General features: G+C 40.3%; 1 protein-coding gene across 1 annotated transcript in view; it reads left to right on the top strand.

The window, feature by feature from the left end:
* Window positions 1-25,554, top strand: part of CRYBG1 (crystallin beta-gamma domain containing 1) — a 123,033-nt gene that overhangs the window by 51,237 nt on the left and 46,242 nt on the right. Inside the window, exon 3 of the mRNA XM_072998249.2 lies at window positions 15,131-16,626. Coding sequence (XP_072854350.2) covers window positions 15,131-16,626 — 1,496 coding nt within the window. The remainder of the gene's footprint in view (window positions 1-15,130; window positions 16,627-25,554) is intronic.

Here is a 25,554-nt window from a genome sequence, read left to right as displayed (position 1 = left end):
TATCTCCTCATGATTCCAGTGATGCCAGGATTTACTGGCTTAATGTGAAGTTGTTTGAATGTGTGTTGTGTTTGTGCAGCACTGGCATACCAGAAAGCCAGGAGTGAGGAGAGGGCAGTGGACAGAGATCCAGTGGGTGCACACATTTAGTTCCATTATGCCAGAACAAAGCAAGGAGTGGAGTACATTGCATTCGTTTCCAGAAAGAGAAGATCCAGAAGCAGTTTTGGTCCACCAAGAATTGGCTGCCCTACATCTCTCATGTCACAAGGGCTCACCCTTGTGGTGTCACAACATCATGACTCCTGGTTTCAGGTTTTGGTCCATGATTCTGAGTGAGTGGGGTGCTGGTGACCTGGCAACTCTAGATTTTAGTTAGGTGCTAACCAAGACTGGGGCTTCTTCTTGGTAGGGTCGTTTATTTTGAATGTCGTATTCAGAGAAACTCACCCTTTATCTAATTAGACATGATTTTGGCACCTGGCAAATTCTTCTTAAAATTTGCCAACAGGTTCTAGCCTGTCTCAAGGTTGAGCAATCTATCACATACTACTATTTTTATGGTTTATATTGTTTTGTTGTTGATTTCCAAATATAATTTTATTCTTTTAACTGTATGTCATCATCTTTATGATGAAGGATGGCTCTTGTTTACGGTAAACAAACAAACAAATAGTAGAGATGTAGAATCTTGTTCTCTAACCCTAACCCAATATTTTCTCCTTACAGCAGCCTCAATTGTCCTTTTCTGCAGGAAGTAAAATTCTCCTCCTCATTCATAAAATAATGGTCTCAGCTCATTTTATAGGCCCACCTTAATACCCCTTAGCAAAGAGAAATGTGTACACTTATAAGATGGGATATGGTGGCACTGTGGGTTAAATCGCAGAAGCCTCTGTGCTGCAAGGTCAGAAGACCAGCAGTCGTATGATCGAATCCACGCAACGGAGTGAGCTCCCATCGCTTTGTCCCAGCTCCTCGCCAACCTAGCAGTTCAAAAGCATGCAAATGCGAGTAGATAAATAGGTACCACCCTGAGTGGGAAGGTAACGACATTCCGTGTCTAGTTGTGCTAGCCACGTGACCACGGAAACTGTCTATTGACAAACGCTGGCTCTATGGGTTGGAGATGGGGATGGGCTCCGTGCCCTAGAGTTGGACATGACTGGACTAAATGTCAAGGGCAACCTTTACCTTTACTATAAGAGTGGACTAAATAAAAGAGCAAAGTGACTGAGAGTAATGTACAATCCATAACAAACCCTTTGTTTTGTTTAACTTTCTGCCCATCATAAAGATAACTAGTTTGTCAGCATTCTGTCAGCATTGTTCTGCATCATCTCTAATTTCTCCCAGAACCAGACAAGTAATGGGTGGGCGTGGAGGATGCTGAGTGCAAAAAACAGAAAACAGCTGTGGTGCCCATATTCTTCTTTTATCCACAGGGCAACAAAGTTACTGTTTTGCAAAATCTGAAGGCCTCTACAATTAGATCTGAAAACAAGTATGTTGTCTGTCACAATTCCTAAGTTTCTGACTGCGCCTTTGCTCATCTGTGCAGCAGTGAAATTTTCTTTTAAAACTTTGTTTTACTTTAAGAGCTCCCTGTAGGAGAATTGAGGGGCATACAAGGCAGCTCCCCAAAACAGTTGAGAATACAACATTCAGTGAAATCAACAACCAAAATGTATAGCTGGTAGATACAGTAGGCACAGTATCATTGAACTGTAAATTTGTGAAAAAATGCTCACAAGCAAGATAAAAAAAAGTTTTATGACACTGCAAGTCTTCTGAATGTTGTTGTCCAGAAGTGTACTTAAAATGTTTAAGAGTTTAAGACTTTAATTCGTATCTTTCAATATCCTTCTAATCCTCAATGTAAGGGAAACCCCGCATGCTAACCATGCAGATCACTATGCGCATTCAGGGAGTGGAAGTTATTTTGAAAAACACAGGATGCTTCACCTTAAGGAAGGAACCTCCCAATACGTCATCACCTGCCAAGGTGGATTCCTTGTTTCGGTTCTTTTGATTTGAAGAATGTGGGAGGACACAAGGGAAAACCAGTTACTGGGGTTCATTCATGATATGGCCAAAAAAAAATCTAAAAGTAAGCATAATATTTGTAAGCCACCTCGAACAGTATCTTTTAATGGAAAGATGGGGCATGACTGTAATAAATACATAAAAATAAAATATTTCCAGCATGTATTTTTCTAAAGATTCTTGCTAATATGGCAAAGGTCCATGATAATGGACCCTGAGCTCCCCTTTTGCAAAGGGCCTTTGATCCAGGAGAGGCTTCCACTGGCAGGAAAGAGAATTGCCTATTTTTTCTGGAGCCCTAAAAGTATTCCTGGGCTGCTGCAAATAATACTGTAATATCTGGGAGCACATTTAGGAGAGGGATCAAGAGACTGTAGGATGTTTGGTGGAAATAGGTCAAAATTGCCCATTCCTTTTGGCAGCATCAATACCAACATGAGGCTCAATCGTCATACCAGAACTGCACTGTGCTTATCAGAAGTCTGTGGTTCAGACAAAGGTGGTTAAACCTCTCCTGTAATAAGATAAGACTTGTTCATATTCAATTCCATTGGGAGAAAATTGCTTAATCAATGGAATATTGGCAGAAACCATTCCACTGATGAAGTTTTTTTTCTTTTTCTTTTTTTGCCTTTTCAGTGTAGTAACAGAAAACATCAAAAAGTAATAAATTGGTCTGATTTAGTCCCACTTCTTCCAGCTACATTTAGTTTTAATTTCTCAAAGACTTTTTGTTTCTTTGTAGCTACCACTTTATAAGAGTGTTGTATAGTGGTTAGAGTGCAAGATACATGGTTTCCAATCTCTATGCTGATACGAAAGTCACTCAGCCTGGCCAAGAATCCATTAAAACCCAAATCCATGTATTTTATTCGTTCCATTAGGTAAGAAAGTGACTTTTAAAACTCAATAACAGAATTATATTTCTCAAAACCTCAGCCTCAACATTTTTGCCTCCAGAGATAATTCAGGCTTGATTTGATCTAGGATCCCTTTGTTTGTCTTTCTGGTGGTCCAGGGTATCCACAAAGCTCTTCTCTAGCACATTTCAAACAAATCAATTTCCCCCCTCTAAACATCCTTAGCAGCCCAGATTTCCACATACTCGGTGAATGGGTGCTCTTGGTCTTTGTCTCCAGTGGCACATCCTTACACTCAATGATATTTTCTAATTCCTTCATTGCTGCTCTTTCTAGTTTCAGTCTTCTTCTGATTTCTTGATTGCAGTCTCTGTTTGGCCTGATGATTGGCCCAAGGTATACAAAATGTTTAGCAATTTCAGTTTCTTCATTGTCAACATTAAAATTGCATAGTTCTTCTGTAGTCAGTTTTTGGCTTCTTGATGTTTAACTGCAGTCCTGCTTTGGCCCTTTCTTCTTTCTCTGTCATTTATTTATTTCAAATATTTTTACCCTGTCTTTCTCCTTGAAAAGGACCCAAGGTAGCTTTACAACAATGAGAGACAACATCTGAAGTTGAAAACAATGAATATACAATGCTGGTTAACATTGTTAAAAGACAATATTTTTAAATTATGAATAAGGTGGGTCATCAGAAGTCATTTCAAGTCATTGCTGCTTTCTGCCTCTAAGCTGGTAGTATGATCTGCATATCTTAAATTACTGATGTTGCTTCCACCAATTTTCACTCCTCCATCAACTGAATCTAGTCTGGCTTTTGGTTTGATATATTCTGCATAGGGATTGAGCAGATAAGGGATTAAATGTACCCTCATGTGACCTTGTCTATAGAAAATCATTCTGTCTTTGCATATTCTGTCCTAACAGTAGCTACTTGTCCACAATGCAAATACCGTATCAGGACAATCAAGCCCTGAGGCACATGCATTTCTTTCACAACAACCCATAATTTCTCATGATCCACACAGTCAAAGGCATTGCTGTAATCTATAAAGCACAGACTGATCTTCTTCTGAAATTCTCCAGTAGCCAGCAGATATTTGCAACTTGATCTCATGTCTTTATTTTTGGAACCCATTTTGAACATCGGGCATTTCTTGCTTCATATAAGGTGAAAGCCTTTGTTGCAACCCTTGGGCCTCACTTTGCTTTCATGGAAAATTAGAGCATGGTTCCTACAGTCCTTGGCATCTCCTTTCTTGGGGATTACAACATATCAAATGTTTCTGATCAGTGGGCACTTGTTTTGTTTTCCGTATTTGTTGGCATATTCTTGTTCGGATTTTGACAGATTCAGGCCCTGTAGCTTGAAATAGTTGTATTGATATCCTATATCTATTTCTATATCTATGGTTATCTATTTCTTCCCAGTGCTTTCAGAGCAGCTGTCACATCACTTTCTAGAATTGTAGGTTCTTCATCACATGACTTGTATAAAGCAAAGCAGAGTGTGCTGCTTATATACCGCCCCATTTTACCAACCTCGGAAGGATAGAAGGCTCAGTTAACCTTCAGCTGGATACCTGGGATTGAACTGGGGTTGTGAGCGCAGTTTTGGCTGCAGTGCTGCAGTTTAACCGCTGCACCATGAGGCTCCTCGTATCTCTTCTGTATAGGTCTTCAGTATACCATCTCTTTATTTTAGTGTAGGCTTGAATGTGTCTTTTATTTCTTGGATCTTCTGGAAGAGATCTCTTGTTTTTCCTCTTTTGTTTGTTTGGGTTTTTTCTTTATTTCTGGCCATTATAAGATACTGCTTGCCTCTCTGATAGAACAGTACAGTCAGAAGAGCTGTTAAGTGAAAGTAAATCTGTATGGTCTGCTTTAATTAACTATATTTTGCTGTGTTTTAAAAGCCGCTTTAAAGCTGGAAAAATCTTTATCACCTTTCCTACATCCCAGTGAAGCAAGAAAAAGTGTCCACCCTTGATTGTACAGCTGGAATGTTATGGGGAAGTAATTTATGAGACACTGTTGTTTGTTTACATATATTTAGAGTCCCATTAATACTTGTAATAATGTTGTAGGGCATTTACTAAATGTTTCCTCCTTAATTTTCCAAAACCAGTTTTTAGCTTCTGGGGAGTTGCTTTTAGCAAATATGTTGGTTTTCTTAACATTTCTCAGATGTCATAACCTGTGACTCATTTCCTTAAGTGGATGTCACTATCTGTGTGCCGAAGCAAATCAGCCTGTTTGGCCAATGTTTGCTTTTTAAAATGAGATTTACATGGAAGGAAACCAAGAAAGCATGTAAAGAATAAGAGGCTCAGAGACAGTGGATGTATTGCTTTAATGCACACATGACTGCATCTCAGAAATTCTTGTCTATTTGCTGTTCATCGAAAAGCGAAAGAACCAAGATCACAATGGTAAGACAATAAAGAATTCTTTCTGATCTGAGATTGTCTCCTTTCTTAGTGCAAGCCTTGCCAGTCATAGACTGAGAATGTTTGTATTTTCTGAAAATGAACAAACAAAAGTTGCAGTTGGCACTGCACATTGTGTTGAAGAAATTGTTCTGGGGAATTTATTTTGCTGTTGGGTATGAAGGAGATGTGAAGAGACATGTCTTCTCAACTCCACTCACTGTTCTGTGTCCTGTGCCCTTTTATAAGCACTTGTATGAACATGAGGAATTTGACTGTATTTGCATTTTCCTTTTTACATCCTCTGCAGTGTACCACAGATACACTTGGGCTGCATTCTTATTTAGCTGCATTCAATGAAATGGGACTTGTTTCTAATACAGAAGTGGTAGTTTCTCTCTTTTTCACTTAGAATATTTTTGGTAGCTTCTTATGAGCACTTTTCCCGGACATGGTACTGTGCAGCATCTGTATGAAACCCATAATAGAATGTAAAATCATGGCCAGTTTTGAGAGTTCTAAAGCATTTTAAAATAAGTTTCAGAGAAAAGAATGACAAGCTCAGGGGGTCTTGTTGGTTTCAGACTTCAAGGTCACTGCTGTCATTTTTGCTTCTCTTAATCTGAAGCCAATTTTAACCTGAAATTACAGGTTCTAACTGAAGAGAAGAACAGTGATGCTAGATTACTGATTTGAAAGGAGCCCAAGAAAGAAGTTAATATTCAAGATTTATCTTGTTGTAAACAAGAAGTGTCATATAAAGGAAGTTGCATGAGATATTTAGGCAGGATACTTCACTAGTAGCAAAAATTAAAATAATGTTATTGATACTTTTTTTAAAAAAATAACATTTGGATACATCTGTCCAATATGAAACATAGTTTTTAGGTAAAGATAGATATTTCTGTGGTCTAAAATGTAATCTCTTCCATTGGATTCTTCTCCCTTCCTAATTTAGCTCTTATTTATTATGCCCATCTCTTTATTACAGCATGCTTGTGCTAACACTATTACAGACAAGCCACAACAAGGACTGCATTGATCCAGTTCTCAATTGTCATAATACAGATATCGTTCCCATAAGGCAAAGTGGCTCTTTTGTCTCTTCTGCTCCTTTTGCTTTCATATTATATTGAGACTGGAAAAGCAGGGATTGGCATGCCTCTCTGCTGTCTCCATCCTGGCCAAGGGACTGGAACACAAGGTTGCACTCTTTTATTGAGGATAGAGATGAAGGGCAACTTGCGAATAACTCCATCTTTCGTATAAGAGGTTGGTGCCCTGAGTGTTTGTCTGTATAAGCAGTGCTCAGAAATACTGAGCCTTTTGTGAAAAAGCAGTCACTTCATATCAGAAACATGCACATGCTCTGTAACTAAACCTGGACTGGGCTTGAGGACAGAGGAAGACAGATTTTATCTGCTTTAGAGGAGACGAAGACTTTACACAGGGTTTATTGACTGGCTTTTGAACACATTGTGCAACAACTTCCATTCCACAACACTGGGGAAAAGCTTGAGAAAAAAAAGACAACAAACAAATTTGAGTGAATAAAAAGCAGCTTGTGGGGAGGGGAAATGAAGTGGTTATTTTTTGGTGATTCCCCTTTAAGATAATTGTTACAGGGACTCCTGAACCTTAACAGGAATATCAACTTTAAGGATCATTGCTTAGCAGTGAGTTCCACTGAAATAGGACTTATTCTGAGAAGCAATAGTATTTAGCTTTGAGAGGATTCCACCCTGGACAGATTCAGCAGAATTTTCATTTCTGCCAACAAAGTGTGACTAGGGGAGAGACAAAAACCAAAGAAGATAGTCTTGCAAGAAGTGATACAAGAAGCAGACAGATTTATGGAGGCCTGTTCTGGGTTCACAGGAGACTTACTTTTCATAGCATATTAACAGTTCATGGCATCCTGTAATTATTATTAACACGTGTATTGACTCTGCAGCACTGATTTTATTAACCAGATGTACCTGTTCCTCTCCTGTCTCATATCAATTCTGCCTCTTTTATATTTTAAAAGAAAAAGCCCTACATGCATGTTCATCTCCCCTACTCTCAAAATTATTGTTGGTTTGATGCCGTATAGTAACAAGTTATGTAACTGGACTTACTATGTAAGAGCAAAGAGCCGCATGGCAATCTTAAAGACAGACATCAATTGTAAACTTCAGCTTTCATGGACTAGTGCCCATCTCAATAGATGAAGTATATGCCAGTCTACCAAAATGTGTACCACAATATATAATTCCTATAGAAAGGTATAGATCCTCATGGAGGAGCGTCATGAGCTACTTCAAAATTGTTGGCACTGGTTGCTATCTCAGGTTACTCCTAGCCATCCATTTCTTCAAGCACTGAAAGCAGCAGCATTTTTCATTAGCTCTTGCTAATTAAAGTTTGGCTGAAATTCAGTAATTGGTGCAACAAGAGCAGATCCACTCAATCAGTGGAGATTTGGTGAGTCGTCAACTCTGTAAGAATCACAGAATAATTGAGTTGGAAGAGGGCTAAAGCCATCCAGTCTAACCCCATGCTCAATGGAGAAATCCAAATCAAAGCAGATCTGATGGTTGTCCAATTTTCTCTTGAATGCCTCCAGCTTTGGAGTTCTCACCACCTCTTGAAGTAATTGGCTCCATTGTCATACTGTTCTAACAGTTAAGATTTTTTTTCCCTGATAACCAGCCACCCTGCACTGTGCATCTTAGTTTAACAAAAATGCTTTTCATATAATATATTGAATATGTTTAACAGACTAGAGCTTCATCTCCTATTCATCACTCTGCATTTGGCATAATATTTGAAAGCATTTGCATGTAAGTACGGCTTATGCCTTTTCATATGGTGGATTTTTATGCTTGTAGGCTTTTACAGCAATTACATTGAAGAATTAATTCTAGGAGACAGAATCAATATACATTCAACATGTGGTGTTTAGGTTTTTTTTAAAAGACAAGAAAAACTGAGAGAATTTCAAGATGCAAAGGTGATACTAAGTTGCAGTTTTTCCTTCTCTGCACTGCTTCTGTGGATGTTGTTTATAGCTGTGCCAGCTGCAGTCAGGCAGTTCTCAGCTTCGGCCATTTGAACATCTTTTAGAATCCCCACCTCTTTTTTTTTATTAATGTCTTCCACTGGGTCTGTGAGAAGAGGTGGGACTAGGGATCGGGATGGCACCATATAATCTGAATTTGCACCTTGCCTATCATTAGGATGATTTAGGCCACCAGAATTCTGTTGCAGAAGCAGTTCAGGACATGAACAGACAGAGAAATTGTTCTCTGCTGATTCACACACCTTGTAGTCTATAGTCACACAGATCGTGCCAGTTGTATGATTTACAGATCTTTCTTTTTTTAAAAGCTGCATTTCAACTGTCTACACAGTGGGTGATAACAGCAATACTGCTCTTCTAGGTCCCCATCTGTCTTTACCAAACTTTTTTTTTTTTTTTTGTATTTTGTGTTTCTATTGCATATAGCTCTTGATTCAACCACCCTTAAGAAAAGAAATAAAGAATTAGGGCTGGGTTGATTTAGCAAATTATGTTTTGAAAGCTATAAGTTGTCTCATTATAAAGTGAGCAATCATTTTATTTAAACCTACAGTTTTTAGAGACATTGATTTACCTATATAAAACGTTTTGACCTATACTGATACATTGCTCATTGACTTGTCTCATTATAAAGCGAGCAATCATTTTATTTAAACCTACAATTTTTAGAGACATTGATTTACCTATATAAAATGTTTTGCCCTATACTGATACATTGCTCATTGACTTGGGTCCTAAAAGATGCTGAATCAAGTGCTACAGACAAAGGAAACATGGAATGTGTGAACAATATATACTGTATAAGGATTTTTAAAATATATATTGTTCACACATTCCATGTTTCCTTTGTCTGTAGCACTTGATTCAACATCTTTTAGGACCCACGTTAATGAGCAATGTATCAGTATAGGGCAAAACTTTTTTTAAAGTTAGGAATGGAGCGAAAATCACTTAAAATTACAGATGAGGGAGATACAGTTTTCCCAAAATTTTTATTGCATATATATATATTCATGCTTCCATAGAAAAATTCAAGCTTAAACTGAGGAGAGTAGGAAAAACCACTGGGCCACTCAGGTATAATCTAAACCAAATCCCTTACGAATACACAGTAGAAGTGAAGAACAGATTTAAGGAACTAGATTTGGTGGACAGAGTGCCTGAAGAACTTTGGTTAGAGGCTCGTAACATTGTACAGGAGGCAGCAACAAAAACCATCCCAAAGAAAAGGAAATGCAAGAAAGCAAAGTGGCTGTCCAACGAGGCCTTACAAATAGCAGAAAAGAGAAGGGAAACAAAATGCAGGGGAGATAGGGAAAGTTACAGAAAATTGAATGCAGACTTCCAAAGAATAGCAAGGAGAGACAAGAGGGCCTTCTTAAATGAACAATGCAAAGAAATAGAGGAAAATAACAGAAAAGGAAAAACCAGAGATCTGTTCAGGAAAATTGGAGATATTAGAGGAAAATTTTGTGCAAAGATGGACATGATAAAAGACAAAAATGGAAGGGACCTCACAGAAGCAGAAGACATCAAGAAGAGGTGGCAAGAATACACAGAGGAATTATATCAGAAAGTTTTGGATATCCCGGACAACCCAGACAATATAGTTGCTGACCTAGAGCCAGACATCCTGGAGAGTGAGGTCAAGTGGGCCTTAGAAAGCCTGGCTAACAACAAGGCCAGTGGAGGTGATGGCATTCCAGTTGAACTATTTAAAATCTTAAAGGATGATGCTGTTAAGGTGCTACATTCAATATGACAACAAGTTTGGAAAACTCAACAGTGGCCAGAGGACTGGAAAAGATCAGTCTACATCCCAATACCAAAGAAGGGCAGTGCCAAAGAATGCTCCAACTACCGGACAATTGCACTCATCTCACACGCCAGCAAGGTTATGCTCAAAATCCTCCAAGGTAGGCTTCAGCAGTATGTGGACCGAGAACTCCCAGAAGTACAAGCGGGATTCCGAAGGGGCAGAAGAACTCGAGACCAAGTTGCCAACATGCGCTGGATTATGGAGAAAGCCAGAGAGTTCCAGAAAAACATCTACTTCTGCTTCATTGACTATACAAAAGCCTTTGACTGTGTGGACCACAGCAAACTATGGCAAGTCCTAAAATAAATGGGCGTGCCTGACCACCTTATCCATCTCCTGAGAAACCTATATGTGGGACAGGAAGCAACAGTTAGAACTGGATATGGAACAACGGATTGGTTCAAAATTGGGAAAGGAGTACGACAAGGCTGTATATTGTCACCCTGCTTATTTAACTTACATGCAGAATACATCATGCGGAAGGCTGGACTGGAGGAATCCCAAGCTGGAATTAAGATTGCTGGAAGAAATATCAACAACCTCCGATATGCAGATGATACCACTCTGATGGCGGAAAGTGAGGAGGAACTAAAGAACCTTGTAATGAGGGTGAAAGACGAGAGTGCAAAAAACAGTCTGAAACTCAACATCAAAAAAACTAAGATCATGGCCACTGGTCCCATCACCTCCTGGGAAATAGAAGGGGAAGATATGGAGGCAGTGACAGATTTTACTTTCTTGGGCTCCATGATCACTGCAGATGGAGACAGCAGCCCCGAAATTAAAAGACGCCTGCTTCTTGGGAGGAAAGCAATGACAAACCTTGACAGCATCTTAAAAAGCACAGACATCACCTTGCCAACAAAAGTCTGAATAGTCAAAGCTATGGTTTTTCCTGTAGTGTTGTATGGAAGTGAGAGCTGGACCATAAAGAAAGCTGATCGCCGAAGAATTGATGCCTTTGAATTGTGGTGCTGGAGGAGATTCTTGAGAGTTTCCTGGACTGCAAAGAGAACAAACCTATCAATTCTAAAGGAAATCAACCCCGAGTGCTCATTGGAAGGACAGATTCTGAAGCTGAGGCTCCAGTACTTTTGGCCATCTCATGAGAAGAGAAGACTCTTTGGAAAAGACTTTGATGCTGGGAAAGTGTGAAGGCAAGAGGAGAAGAGGACGACCGAGGATGAGATGGTTGGACAGTGTCATCGAAGCAACCAACATGAATTTGACACAACTCCGGGAGGCGGTGGAAGATAGGAGGGCCTGGCGTGCTCTGGTCCATGGGGTCACGAAGAGTCGGACACGACTAAACGACTGAACAACCAACAACAACAACAATGCTTCCATCACATATAGATGGTGATTCGATGCCCCCTTTCTAAAAATTAACAATTAAAATAATACTAAAATAGTTTTTAGCACAAAATTACTTTAAATTGTCAACTGAGTTAGCAGTAGAATCACAGTACATTTTTAAAAAAAGAAACAGTAAAGTTATTGTTATTTTAGCAGCAGTGCAAACCAGTGAGATGAAACTGGAAAAAATGGCCCCTCTGATAGCAAAGTTCACAGTACAGTATATGTTTCATGGAAGGAATTTAAACATTTTCATGTAAACCCTCTCCCCAAAAGGAGAGCAGGACCATTTAAAAAAAAAAGACTGGGAGTTGAATAAAATGTAACAGATATTTGCACACAAGGATCAGATCTATTTGGGATTAGCAATAATATCATTTGATCATTGAAGAAAATACTGGAATGATCAACAATGAAGATGAAAGAAATGGTAGGACTAGTACCTGTCTGGTCATGCCCTCAACTGAAGAAGAGTGTCACCTTCCAGATCAGATTTGCATCAGATTGTTATCTGTTTTGCAATGCCCATTTTGTATTTCAAACCTATGAGACCTGGCATACAGAAAGGATTGTGTTCGCCAGTTAATTGCTTTTTCTGCTACTGCAGTAACAAATACTTGTTAAGGCAGCTCACCAGTGAGCACAACAGTTCAGTAAATGATTTTCAGAAAAAGTAAAAATGAATAGTTCCTTAAACAAAATCCAAATCTTGATTTATACAAGTATCTCTTTGCCAACTGAGTTCATCTAATGTATCTTCTGTAGTACATTACAAAAAGGTAGTAATGAAAGTTCAGCACTATAATCTAGCAGGTTGACAAATGCAAGTCTCTGTCAAAATCCATCTTTTAAACTGTTCTCATTGTTTTAAAAATATATCAAAGCATCTCGCTGCCACCAAACCTCTTTTCAAATAAATGTGTTAAGTCTTGTTTTATAGTCAAGGTAACTTAAGACATGGTGTTAGCAGTTGTTTGTTTTTGTATTTAAGCATCAGAGGAGAACTGTTAGCTTTTCTTCATGACATCAAAGTCTGTCGGTTTTGCTCTAGGCAGCCTTTCCTCCAGAAAAGATGAGAATAGGCTGTGCCTCAGCACCACTTCAGAAAGGTTGGGCTTGTACAGGCCAGTCAACGCTGCAAAAATATTTCATTTTGTGATTTACTTTTGCTCTACTTATTGGCATCTTTTTCTTTGGAAAATTCTACCTCATTCCTTGGCACCTTCGAGTAACAAGCGCTCTCCTCTCTCTGCTCCATCTCTCTCTCTCTCAATATCTCTCCCATGGGCACAAACAGCCGTATTGCCAATGGGAGGGAATGGTGGGAGATGCTTTCCGACAGCATCCTCCAGGGGTGTGTATGGTGGGGGAGTTGTGTGTATTGGTCGTCCCTCAACAATGAAGCTATGCTCTCTTTAGCCGCTTAATTTCTTAGGACTTCGCAAGAGGTGCGCTGGAGGTGATCCTCGGAACTGAGTAGGGACTCCGAGGTCTTCAGCGGCATCCCTTCTTCAGCGTCACTTTAAAAGCCATGCAGTGAGCGGGGGGGGGGAGGGGGGCCTCAGGCGTGCTCAGGTGCCATGTCTTCCCTTGGGTCGGGCACCTGGGCTTCCGAAGTCCACAGATGAACTCCAGATCTATAGGGATTTGGCGGGAAGGCACTCCTGAGCATGCCCCATAGCGCACTCTGCTCCGCGACCTACCTGAACTTTGGGAAACGGGGTCTCTGCAGACCGCGCCTCTCCCCTCCTTATTTTTTTTTTCAAACTCTCGCCCTTTTCCCCCGCCGCCGCCGCCGCCTCCCCCCCCCCGCCATCCTCGCGGGCGTCAAAGCGGAACTCTGCCCGCTTCTCCCACCACACCCTCCCTGCGGCGGCCGTGCCAGGTCGAGCCGCAGCTGCTGGTGCTGGAGGCGGAGGCGGGCACCGCTGAGGCGGGCGGGCGGGTGTGGCGGGCCGTGCAGCGCAGACAGCTGGCGCCTTCGCGGGAGCCGGCCCGAGCGCGGACTCTTTCCTCGCTTCGAGCCGCCTGCGACTGAAGGGGAAGGGGCTGCTCTGAGGCGGCCGGAGCTGCTGAGAAGAGGAGCGCGAGCCCCCCCCCCCCGTGCGGGTCCGTAAGTTGCGCGCGGCCCCCGCTGTGGTGCTTCCGGACCCAGGAGACCGAGGCGCCCAAGGGTCGGGGCGGAGGGCGGGAAAAGTGGCGGGCGAATCCCAGGCGGCGACCGAGGTGCATTTTTCGCCAGCCAAGTCCCGGAGACTTAAAATTTAAGCGGGGAAGGGGGTCTGAAGGCTGGAAGGCGCCCGCGAGCGCGTGTCTGAGGAGGGGCCCCTGCGCGGCTCGCTGCGCGTCGAGAGGCGAGGCGAGGCGCGGGCGGCGCGGAGCTGGAAGTGGGGGGGGGGACTGGGAGGCCCTCCTAGCCGGAGACCGCGCGCACCTGCAGCTGAAGCCCGCCTTCCCTCCATCTCGGGCAAGCCCTTAAACTAGCCCTTGGTTTCGACAGGGGGGGGGGCTGGACGGCGAGTCTCGCGCCGCGCTTTTCTGGCGTGCCTCCCCGATGCCTCGGGAGTGGGGGCGTGGGATCTCCTATGTAGGAAGTTTGCCGCGTCGCATTCTTGGCCGGCTGTGGCAGGTGGCTGCTCGCGTCCTGTCCTTCGGTAACGCCGACCTGGGTCGTTGCCAGATATCTCAGGAGTCTTTGTTTAGAATCTGTTGAGATGGGGAGGCGAGTGGTGCTTAAAAGGAAGGCCAAAACGCGTGTTTCTCCGTGAAAAACAAAACAAAAGCCAACACGTTACGGCTTACCGTAAACAGGTTGCGTTTTGAGTTCTTGTTTGAATTTTTGTGTTGAAGAGAAACAGGTTGGTTCTTGGTCACACCTCAGCTAGAGGCTGACACACAATCTCTAGCTAATGAAACACAGATTTATTAAAAGCATAACCTTTGTACCAACCTAAGACAGAAGTTTCCATCTAGAGGTGCCCTTTGCCTTACTACAGTGTGAGAGCTCTATTCCTGCTTAATAGTGTCGTCCTATGTTCCTGTATACAAAAAAAATAAGTTTTCACAACTTCATCTTACTTACAAGAAGGTAGGGGATTGTGCCCTAAGGCAGGAAGGTAACTTAAAACGTTGTAGTGACTGAAATAAATGGGATGTTTAGTATGTAGTTCTCTGTCCTCTTACATATGTGTAAGAACTTGGGCTTTTTTTCTAGGTAGACAAGTATAGGACTGTGCAGTTATGAAACTCACTTCTGGAAGTATCAAAGTGCTTCATTCACTAGACTGAAGTTGTGAAGATTTCAAAAATGTTTGCGCAACTGGGACTGACATCATAATGACAACGGGAAATCACACATCTGATAAAAGAAGATGCTTACATGTTAAATGTAAAGACACCTTGTCCGAATAAAATTTTCTGTTCAATGATGAGCTTAATTTCAGTTTTCTATTTCTATGACTGAGCAAATGGTTGGCAATAGAAATATATGTTTGTAAAATACCATTGCTATGTATTCTAACTTTCTTCCTTTTCTTGAATTTATTTGTTTGTTTAGTCCAAAGCTCGCACTCCAGAGTCTTCAAAAGAAGAAAAGAAGAAACCCGTTTTGGGGAAGTTTGGAAATTTTTTTACAACTGGAAGAAGAAAAACCCCAAAAAATACATTAGAAGATTCTTTAAGCCAATGTATTAAAAGTGAAGAGCCAGCATTGCCATTTCACAAAGATTTGGCTCCATTGGCATCCCTAGATATTGAAGAGGACCTGTCTAAAAGTGAAGAATCTCTTGCTGACCAAGCCTATAATCCAGAAGATCAGTCAAGGACACAGAATATAATTGAAGACCCAGAAGAATATATTTTCAATAAGGATCTAACACACTTGTATAACGACATTGTGTCAGAATGGAACACTAAGAAAGTTTCTTCTGACAGTGAATGGTCCCCAGATTGGCACAGTAGTAATGAGACAATAAAAAATACATTATTTGATAGTAATCTGACACTGCAGACACTGGAAACGGAGAGTGATCTTAATCATACAAGTAATACCACAACTCCAGATTTCTTTAAAAGCTTGACTAATGTATCTAGTGAAGACCTAGAACATGACATATTAAATCATAAGCAGCTAGTGGGTCTGCATACAGCTGTAGAATCAGATTATGTGGCATCAAAAGACCAGCCGTCTAATTTGGAATCTAAGCCGCCTGGTCCCATCTATCCTTCCAGAGTGTTGACAGTGGATATCTTTCTTCGCAGAGCTGAACAACGAAATTCAGAAGGAACAGTGAAGGATATATTGGAGGAAAGCCATAGTAGCAGCAACACAATGGAAAAAAAGCCTGTAGTAAGGAGATCTGGAAAGAGGAAAAAATCTCAGTCTTCCGGTGATGTGCCAAACGGGGATAGAAATATGACGGAGAATGCTGCAAAAGAAGAACCTGTTTTGGATGGGGTTTTGTCAGATACAGGAGTAGAAAAAACAAACATCTCGGAAAGAAAAGCCAAGGCTTCTCAGCAGATTAATTCTCCCACGTCTAATCATGACACAAGAGCTGGAGCTGGGAGTAGTCACAGAGGGCTGACTAAAACAGAGTCAGAGAAATGCAAACAACAGGCCTCTGGCTCATCCCCATACAGGAGGAAATCCTTAAGAAAGAATATGACCGACACAGGTCCCCTTTCACCCACAGGTCCAAAAAGTCCAGGGAAAGAGTCTTCCACCAAAAGACAAAGCGATAGCAATTCCTTGTCAAAATACAGTTCAGTGGATAAGTCATCCTCCGGTGAAAGGACTGTAGAGACTTCTAAAGTTTTTTCCACGGATCTTGTAGTCAATAGCACATTGCCACTTTCTGAAGAGAGTACAGACTCTAAAGTATCAAATTCTGTCCACAACATGGATGGTAGTGTTTTATTGCACACGGATGGGCATAAAAAGGGTGAGATGAGGACAATAAATGAAAAGCAACGTTTCTGCGGTTTGGACGATGATAAGGAGAGAAGTGTTTGCTTTGATGATTCGAGAACTGTCACAACAAAATTCAGCCTGTAAGTAGTTTTTATCTTTTATATTAGACTGTTTTCTTGCAGTGAAATGTTTATTAAGTTCCACTGTCAGCATGAACTGTAACTGCTAAATATTTATGACAATGTATGCATCGTAAGTGATACATATGAGACATTTAATAGAAACTTCTGGACTTGTTACTGCTGCAGATAATGTTTTAAGCAATTGATGACAGTTGGAATTGTTAACTTGTTAACCTTCATTACGAAACAACGTAGCACTAAATCGTATAGAACATTCTCCATATTCTTGATAAACTTCCCTCTTGCTTGAAGAGAATTGTCATCAGCAGGAGAGGAAAGGAGACACAATAGCTAAAATCCTGTTGTGCAGTTAGACAAAAAGTGTAACATTTGGAAGCAAATTGCTGTAAGTTAAGAATTGTCCATAAGCATTATCGATTGCATGTTGAGTCATGCAACTCAATATGCAATAATTACAGTCTACGGAGATGGCAATTCACATCAAAAAGTTACAATTTCTGCATAACTCCACAACAGGATTACAGCCATTTTTTAAAAAAATGCATGCTTAATGCAAGTGCTCTCAATTACAATTTATTTAGAAAAAAAACCTCTCCTCTATAATCATTGTAATAAATAGCTGTCAGAAAGCCAAGCTACATATTAGAAAGAGATCCATATCTGTTTCTGTGTGATTGCATTTTGTTTTTCTATTTTGCTTTGTAAAAATACAAAACAACTTACAAATATTTATTTATTTATTTATTTATTTATTTATTTATTTATTTATTTATTTATTTATTTATTTATTTATTTATTTATTTATTTATTTGATTTATATCCCGCCCATCTGGTATATTTATACCATTCTGAGCGGCTTCTTTCGGGGGCTGAGGAAATAAAAGTTGAGAAGGGACACTTATCCTATCCCTACTTGCCACTTTCCCCTTAAGCTGCTTTCTATGAAGTGGAAAAATACAGGCAAAAGAAGCTTATAAGGTTGATTTTCAGAGGAAAGGCACCTGGCAGGGAAGATGCCAGGAGGGTATTATACTGTTCCTAATTGCAGTTTTCAGATTTTTTTTTTTTTTAAAATGAAAACCGTATCAGGAAAAAGTTACACAAGACTCAAGAGCAAAGCGACAATTTGGACAAGTTGTTAGAACTACAGCTCCCAGAATTCTGCCTGTTTATGGGGATTCTGGGAGTTGCAGTGCAAAAAAGGACCTTTTTCAAGCTCTGCATTAAAAATAACGAGCCCTTCAGCCTTTAATGAGAGTAGTGGGGATTATACAGTAATTTACTGCTATCAGCTATGGCTGGCAACAACCCCAATTCCAATGCTATAGGAGATCCTTGAACAAGAGATATAGTTGGCTTTGAACTGTACTGGTTAGCTAAATATATGAGAAGATGGTACTAGACTCCCCTCTCTCTGCTATAGCTTGGCAAGGTGGGTAACTGTCTTTATTGTATGGGAGGCCCTTCATGTAATTCTAAACATGGAGGAAATCAGACCTTACAGTTGCATTTAGGAGTTTCTTTACTTCAGACTCATCATTTCTCATTGTAAGCAAAGTGACAATGGAGGAGGCATGGCTAGCGCACTTCCTTCTTTGTGTGTTTAGTTAAATGTAAAAGAGAATGGCAGAACAAGGGTAAATTTCTGTGATTTCCTGTCATTGTATCATTATTGAAAGTGAAAGTCCCCTTCTTGGTAAGCAGATTCTGTCACTTTTGAGACAGTTTCTTTCAATATTCCAGGCAAGCAGGATATTGTCAACCAGGGCTCGATCAGTTCTAGATGTAAAAAGTAACAAAACTCTTTGACAGCAAAAACCAACTGCAGGAGAAGAATAATGGCACTAATTGTTCATGAACAAGAGCATTCTCACATGGCATGAAGGACTGTGCAACACACACCACACAAAGGGGAAAACATGGCTCTTACACTAGCCCATCACCAAACCCAAGCTCATCACTGATTCCCTTGAGGTTCCTAATAGGAGTTTGCTATTGATTTTGGGGGGGTTTGGAAATCTAACCCCAAGAATTATCTGGGAGTTTCAGGCCACAAACACATACCTGCAGACATCTTCATTTCATTCACCAGGAACATGGCTTCCTTGTAGGCTTTCATTTCCTGCTGTAATGTTTCCAGGGGGTGGTAGTCTCATTGGCTTTTATGCTCTATAAAGTGCAGCTTCTGAAAAACCTGCCCAGAAGGAGGCTTCAGCCTTGTCCAGGTAAATGAAACGAAGGTCTGTGCAATTGTTTGTTTGTCCCCTGGAACTCCCAGAATTCTGCCTAGGGAATTCATGGAGAGGGGAGATATGATAGCCAATTTCAAATACTTGAAGGATTGTCATACAGAGAAGGGGCAGGATCTGTTCTCAATCATCCCTTGAGCAATAATGGGCTCAAGTTACAGGAAGCCGGATTTTGGTTGAATATCATGCAAAACTTTTTAACAGTTAGAGCAGTACAACAATGGAATCACTTACCTCAAGAAGTGGTAAGTGCTCCAGCACTGGAGGCATTCAAGAGAAATTTAGGCAGCCTCCTGGCAGATATCCTTTGATTTGTATTCCTTCATTGAGCAGAGGGTTGGACTCGATGGCCTTATAGGCCCCTTCCTACTTCATGATTCTCTGATCTCTGGGATTTGAATTCCCCCCCCCCCCAAAAAAAAGGATGGCATACCTCTTTGCTGCCAGGGATACTATGATCCAGAATTGCTGAGGGCAGCCAGTAACAATGTATTTTGCATAGATGTTTCCATGAACAGGGAAAAGTAGTAATTTAAGTCTTCTTAACTTGCTCTTAAGTCTACTGAGGGTGTAGGTAGTTTACAAATATTTGCAGATGACTCTCACGATCAAATAGGTAAGTTGTGCAGAAATAATACTATGACAAAGAAATGGTTTTCAGGTCAAAGGGCAAGGTGTAAGTAGAATAAAATGTTTTTAAAAGATAAGTTTATAGAGGGTTTTTTAAAAATCTGTGGAGTGTTATTTATTCCTTCTACCATCTTTGGTGGCAAAATAAGTAATTTATCCATTATGAAAAGAGACAGAATGTTATTTTGGAGGGGGGGCTCACTTTTTACCCTCTTGCTTCTGTTTTTACAAGAAGTACAATAGTTTACAGATTAAGCATCTGTTTATATGATGATTAATGGTAGTGTGTACATTTGATCAGCAGGGTCACTTTGACTCCTGGCCACTTATGTAAGTGTTGTGTTTTTTCCAGTTGTCTCAGTCTTCCCAATAATAATAAAAACATCATTAGAAAAAAAAAACCTAATTAAGGCCACCCCTCCCCCAAAGTGCCTGAAGACTACCTGGGACATGTGAAGGTATAGCAGTTTTGTGAGCTCAGGGTGTGTTTGACCTACCTATTGATGAAATGTTAAACAAGGGTTTGAACCGGTTTTCATACAGCTTATTTTCTTCCACCCAAGAATAATGACACTTTCTCAGTCACCAGAGGCCTGTGTGAAGCTAGGTCATAGGGCTTGCAGCCACTAACCAGTCCTGATTATGTTGTTTCCAAAACACTCCTTGAATTTACTTTAGCCTATTTATGAGACAAGAGAAAATAAATGACTTTATGGCGGAATATAAAGTACCAGAAGTCTTACCTGCAGTGAATCATTTTCTTAAATAACATTATGTTCGCAAGGAAGATGTTTACTGGGTTAGTCATCACAGTGTAACCATTCCACGAAAGTTGTAATAAGGCCACCAAGTGTTACAAGGAAACACAAAAGCCTGTGATTTCCAAATATGATACAAAAATTTGAAACTCATTTAGTCACTTCGCCTTTGCCCAATATACTGCTGTTAATTAACTTCCCTAGGTTGTGGAAGGTGATATTTTGATTTACAGTTATAAACACAGAAGTAATTATGACACTTCCTAATAAGTATGATTAGGACTAAACCTTAGTTTAACACATGAAGGATTTAATGAATTGGATGCTGAGATGTCTGTCTTCTGTGAAGAGAAGGGCTCCTTCCATCCACAAATGGTTTCTGAGCTAGTGGAGATGATACAGTGGTTGAAGGGGAGAAGTGGCCTTCCCATTTAATTCCCCTTTTCCCTGAAACTGCCTTCCAGTATCCAGCTGTTCAGACTGTTTTTATTATTATTGTTGTTGTTGTTGTTGTTGTTGTTTTGGAAGACACAAATGGCTGAAAGAGAAAAGGTAAATCTCCACACTTCTTGCCCTGCTCCACTCCAATAGGAGACTTCTGCTCCAGTGCTGGTGGAAGGGCTAGATGTGAGTTCTAAATAGCAAATCCTATGAAATGAAGTGGCATCTATGGGCAAGTAAATGCCTTTAGGTTTCTACTGTGAAGCTGAAATCCAATACACATTTAATTTTGGAGTAAGTGTTCCAAATAATCAAAAGTTTGTGACACACATTTGCAGCCCTAAACATGTCTACCTAAGACTATGCAAGTCCAATAAAAATAAATAGCACAAATAAACAGTAAGCATTATTAAGATTGGACTTCAGGTCTTCCCTATTTTGAAACAAATCCAGTTGACAACAGTAGGATGGAGCTTCCATGTAATATGCCTAGCAGTGTTAGTCATTATTCATAAATTTAAAATCAGTAGAGCTTTGATGTCTGTGCTCAATTTTTAAATTACTTTCTTGTCACATCAGTTAACACTGTTTCCAGGAGACTATGAATTACAACTGCAAATATTGCATGTTGTATTGTATTTTTATGGGAATCATAAATAGTTAAAGAGTTGTTGTTTCTCCTTGCTCCATTTTAACAAAATGAGAACTTCAGCTTCATAACTGGTCAGGGTTGGGTCTTTTGGGATAAGAAAGATTTTTCCCATCTAGAACAATATACCCTGCTCTTGTCATAAGATTATAAATCCCTGAAAGAGATGTTTGTCAGTTGTATGTTCCATTTTTGTCTTAGAATTGGGAACTAAGACAGTATATGATATAGTTATTAAAATACATTTTACGTTTCAACCAATTTTTCAGGAGGAATGTGACCAATCGAGCTTGAATCTATGTTCCCTGAGCTGCCTTCAGCTTGGTCATCCTCATACTATAGACTGGTGTAGAATCAAAACAGGTTCCTCAGATTTGGATTAAAAGGAGTCATAAAGTTGGATGTCACCCAAAAATTGGTGGCATCAGACTCCAGAATTCCAGCCAACTTCTCCCTGCAGTTATATGTATATGTTAAAAATCCTGAGGGACACCATAGGAGTTCTCCAACACCATCTTCTGAGACTGACACTGTAAGATAGTGCCCATCAAGGCCCATCCTAGATAGGTAACTCAGAAGGATGCCATGGTTGATTGTACTGAAAATCAGTAGAGAGGTCCAGCAGAACTAATGGACTGCTCCACTGCTCCAGCTAGTTACCAGAGCAATCAGGAAGCACTTCTCATATTAGACAAACACTAAAATGTTCACATAAAATGTAAAAATAATATTTTAATAGCTTAGATGGGCTACCTACATTTTCATTGACTTTGACTAGATGACTGTTGGAAAAAGCCTCATACATAACTGTAATAGCATAGATAGTCTCCTCTGTTGGCAAGGTATCTCTTACTCAACCAGTTGTATATTCATTGTGAAATAAGTAACACAAAGGATAGCCTAACAAAAACGGGCGGAATCACTTATTTCACAATGGCTATGTGATGTCTACCCTGCAGATGGAGGGGGACAACTTGTACCGTTGCTGCTTTGCATGCAATTTTTTCCCCAAGAGTATTCTGGCATTTATTAACTGAATTATTTCTGGACACTGTAAAGGCTCCTTCTTATATGAAGAAGAAAAGTACCATATTCTTAGTTTCTTAAAGCACAAATGAAATTCTTCTTTCATATTTAAGTTTATTTCCAACCATTTTTAAAGATGAGGGTTTAATTCACTTTAAGCCAAATTATCTAAAAGTTTGCCTTCATTCTAATATTTTGTGTTCAGACATTTGGCTGAACTCTGCTGAGTTAATGATGTTATCACCCTGTGCCTTTGTTAAAAATGAAAAATCACTGCCACACTCAATCTTCAAGATGTTAACTTCTACATCCATCCAAAAAATTTTGAATGATAACTTTGGGTTCTACCCTTCGTCTTCATCAATATAGAGATTAGTTCATGTTAAGAGATCTGAAGGACACATATTTCCACATCCCTTTTGCTGCAACCCTAGGAGTTTCCTCAAATTGTAGTATTTTTGTATTAGCTTTCTTACATATTGAAAAAATTAATGTTTTAATGTATCTCTACAAGTGGTATCTGGGGACCTATTGTTCATGTCTCTAAGAAAAGTTCAGTCTTATCTTAGCTCTGATAGAGAACCCAAGTCTATAGGTAAAAAAAAGGGAGGGGAGCTCATCTCTTTCCCACAATATATATCCAGTACATAGGAGTTCAGGTTGATGGAATGCCATTTCTTTCCACTGACAGAGCTCTTACAATACAACAGCTTGGTCTTTATTAGATGTGACTCTTAGGGTTTATGGTGACCACAACAGCAGCCACAACCATTTGCAGGACTTCACCTCAGCAGCAATAGTTACTGACCCACTTTATTCTCCCTTGAGACTCAACTCTCAAGAGATTATTTGTCCCTAAAATGAATACCAACACACTCCTACGGTGGAAATATATGTAAGACACACATTGTGGGGTGCAGTTCCCCCCTTTCTTACAATAGTTAAAACAGAGGGTTTGCTGACACCCAAGGCAAATTGCTGAGGCTGTATTATCTGTACCAAGTGGTCAAACAGAAACACTCACTATATTATCAACATGCTGGAACTGTTACCAGTATTTTTGTAACTTGAAAACCAATTATAGGGAACAATGGTCCAGATAGTGACGGACCTTACAACCATCATGTACTATATAAGCAAGCAGTGTGACCCACATTCTGTCAGTGGCTATACATACAGCAGGCATGATGAATATACTTGCAGCATGAATGGGAGTTGGCCAGTCTAGTATTTGTCATGCTGATATGATAATGGAATCACCAAAGATAAATGATTTTGCCACCCATCAAAATTCTCAAATGCCTTAGTTAGGTGGGACATCACCCATATTCTATGAGAGATGCCTTCCTTTCTGATACAGGATTCTAGTCAAGATCTGGGCAATGCTAGTGTCGTCTTGATCACCCCATTGGTGGTCAAGATAAACTTGGTTTGTGATCCTCTGCTTCTCTTATGCAGGACTTACATAAAAGTTCAACAGTCCAAGCAGGTGGGGAGAGTTGTCCTGTGCTCCTCAGACTCACAGCACAGAGAATTGTGCCATGCTAAATGTCTCTGCTAGACATGGGGGTATTCGTATACGAATATCCCCACACAGGTGGTGGTAACAAGGGTCCAGCCCCGTGGGGCCAGACGGTCCACTCACTGATCCACTGCAGATGTGGACAGCACGATTCTATCAATCGCGCTGCAGCGCGCGATCCGCTCGCCACTGTTCGACCTTGCAGGAGTAGCAAGTGGATCACGCGCTGCAGAGCCAGTCATAAAATTGCACCGTCTGCATCAGATCGGTGAGTGGACCGTCCGGTCCCATGGGGCTGGACCTTTGTTAGAACCACCTGCGCGGGGATATTTGTATTCATATATGAATACCCCCCATCTCTAGTCTCTGCTTAAATAACATAGTACAGGCAACTTGTATACCTTCAGTGCAGAAATGTTATGGGAGAAATTGACTTTTTCCAGTTCGCTTGGGATAGGCAGAAACATTCCATGCCAGCAATATGTTGACAGTACTGTATTGGAATCTTTATCTCTCTCCACAGCAGGGATTTAGCTGATTCTTATCAGAAATTAAGGGCTTATCATGAAGCAATAGTAGCATATCAACCAAAAGACCCTTTGAGATTTTCCTTATTTACCCATCCCATGGTTAAGCTTTTCTTCCAATGCCTGGAACACTCAAAGCCTGTGGTTCCACTGTGGTTGCTCTTGATGGTTTTGCCTCAAGTTACTTCTTAAGTTCTTTTCTGATAGATCCATTTGGTTTTTTCATGTAGCATAGAGATAGTAGCCTTTCTGGTGGCTATTATCTCTATGCAAAGAACATGAGAGGTAATTGCTTTGTGTATTGGCCTTCTCTGCTCAACTTTCCAAGAAGACAATGTACTTTGAAGACATGACATTTTATTTCTGCCCAAGGTGGTGTTGGGAGTTCCAAATAGTCAGGATATTGTTGTAACTATATTTTTATTTATTTAATTATTTTATTTATATACTGCTCATCTGGCAACCAAGGCCACTCTGGGCAGTTTACAACAAATAACAAAAAACAACAGAGTAACAAAATAGCAAATAGTGAAAATACGTTGGGGTGAAAATCAAAAATCATAAAGTGAAGTGAGGATAAAATTATAATACAATGAATACAATTAAAAGGATAGAAGAAAATAAAATAACACAACTACCTTCTTCCTGCCTGACACACCTCAGTTGAAATCCACCTTTCACTCTTTGGGTGTTAGAAGAACACTTTTCTTTGATGTTCATAGAACTTTCTATAGGACCCAGTGTACGTTCCTCAGTCACTTAGGGTTTGTCTTAAGATTTCACCAAATGATGTAAAATTTGGAAGAGTAGTTTTGAATTTTGAATAGAATACCTTTTTTTTTTGAATGTGCATCAACCCACCTCTGGTACATGAGCTGGTTAGTCACTCAGATATACAAGTCAGACTGCCTACTTGTAACCGGAATTGTTTGAGTTGTCATCTGTGAACTCACACAACTTGCCCATCTCCTCTCTGATGCAATTAAAGCACTGGTTCCCAACATTTTTTGAGTTGCAAGCAGCTTTTATACAGTAATAGCCAAGTAACCTGCAGCCCCACTGGCCACATATGCATAAAAATGCATTTTTAATGGCGCAAAGGCATCCCTTCTCAGAAAGTAGA

This window comes from Pogona vitticeps, chromosome 1 (genome assembly GCF_051106095.1).
Source record: "Pogona vitticeps strain Pit_001003342236 chromosome 1, PviZW2.1, whole genome shotgun sequence".
NCBI lineage: Eukaryota > Metazoa > Chordata > Lepidosauria > Squamata > Agamidae > Pogona > Pogona vitticeps.
The sequence above is the reverse complement of the archived record's forward strand: the minus strand, read 5'-3'. Positions and strand labels throughout refer to the sequence as shown.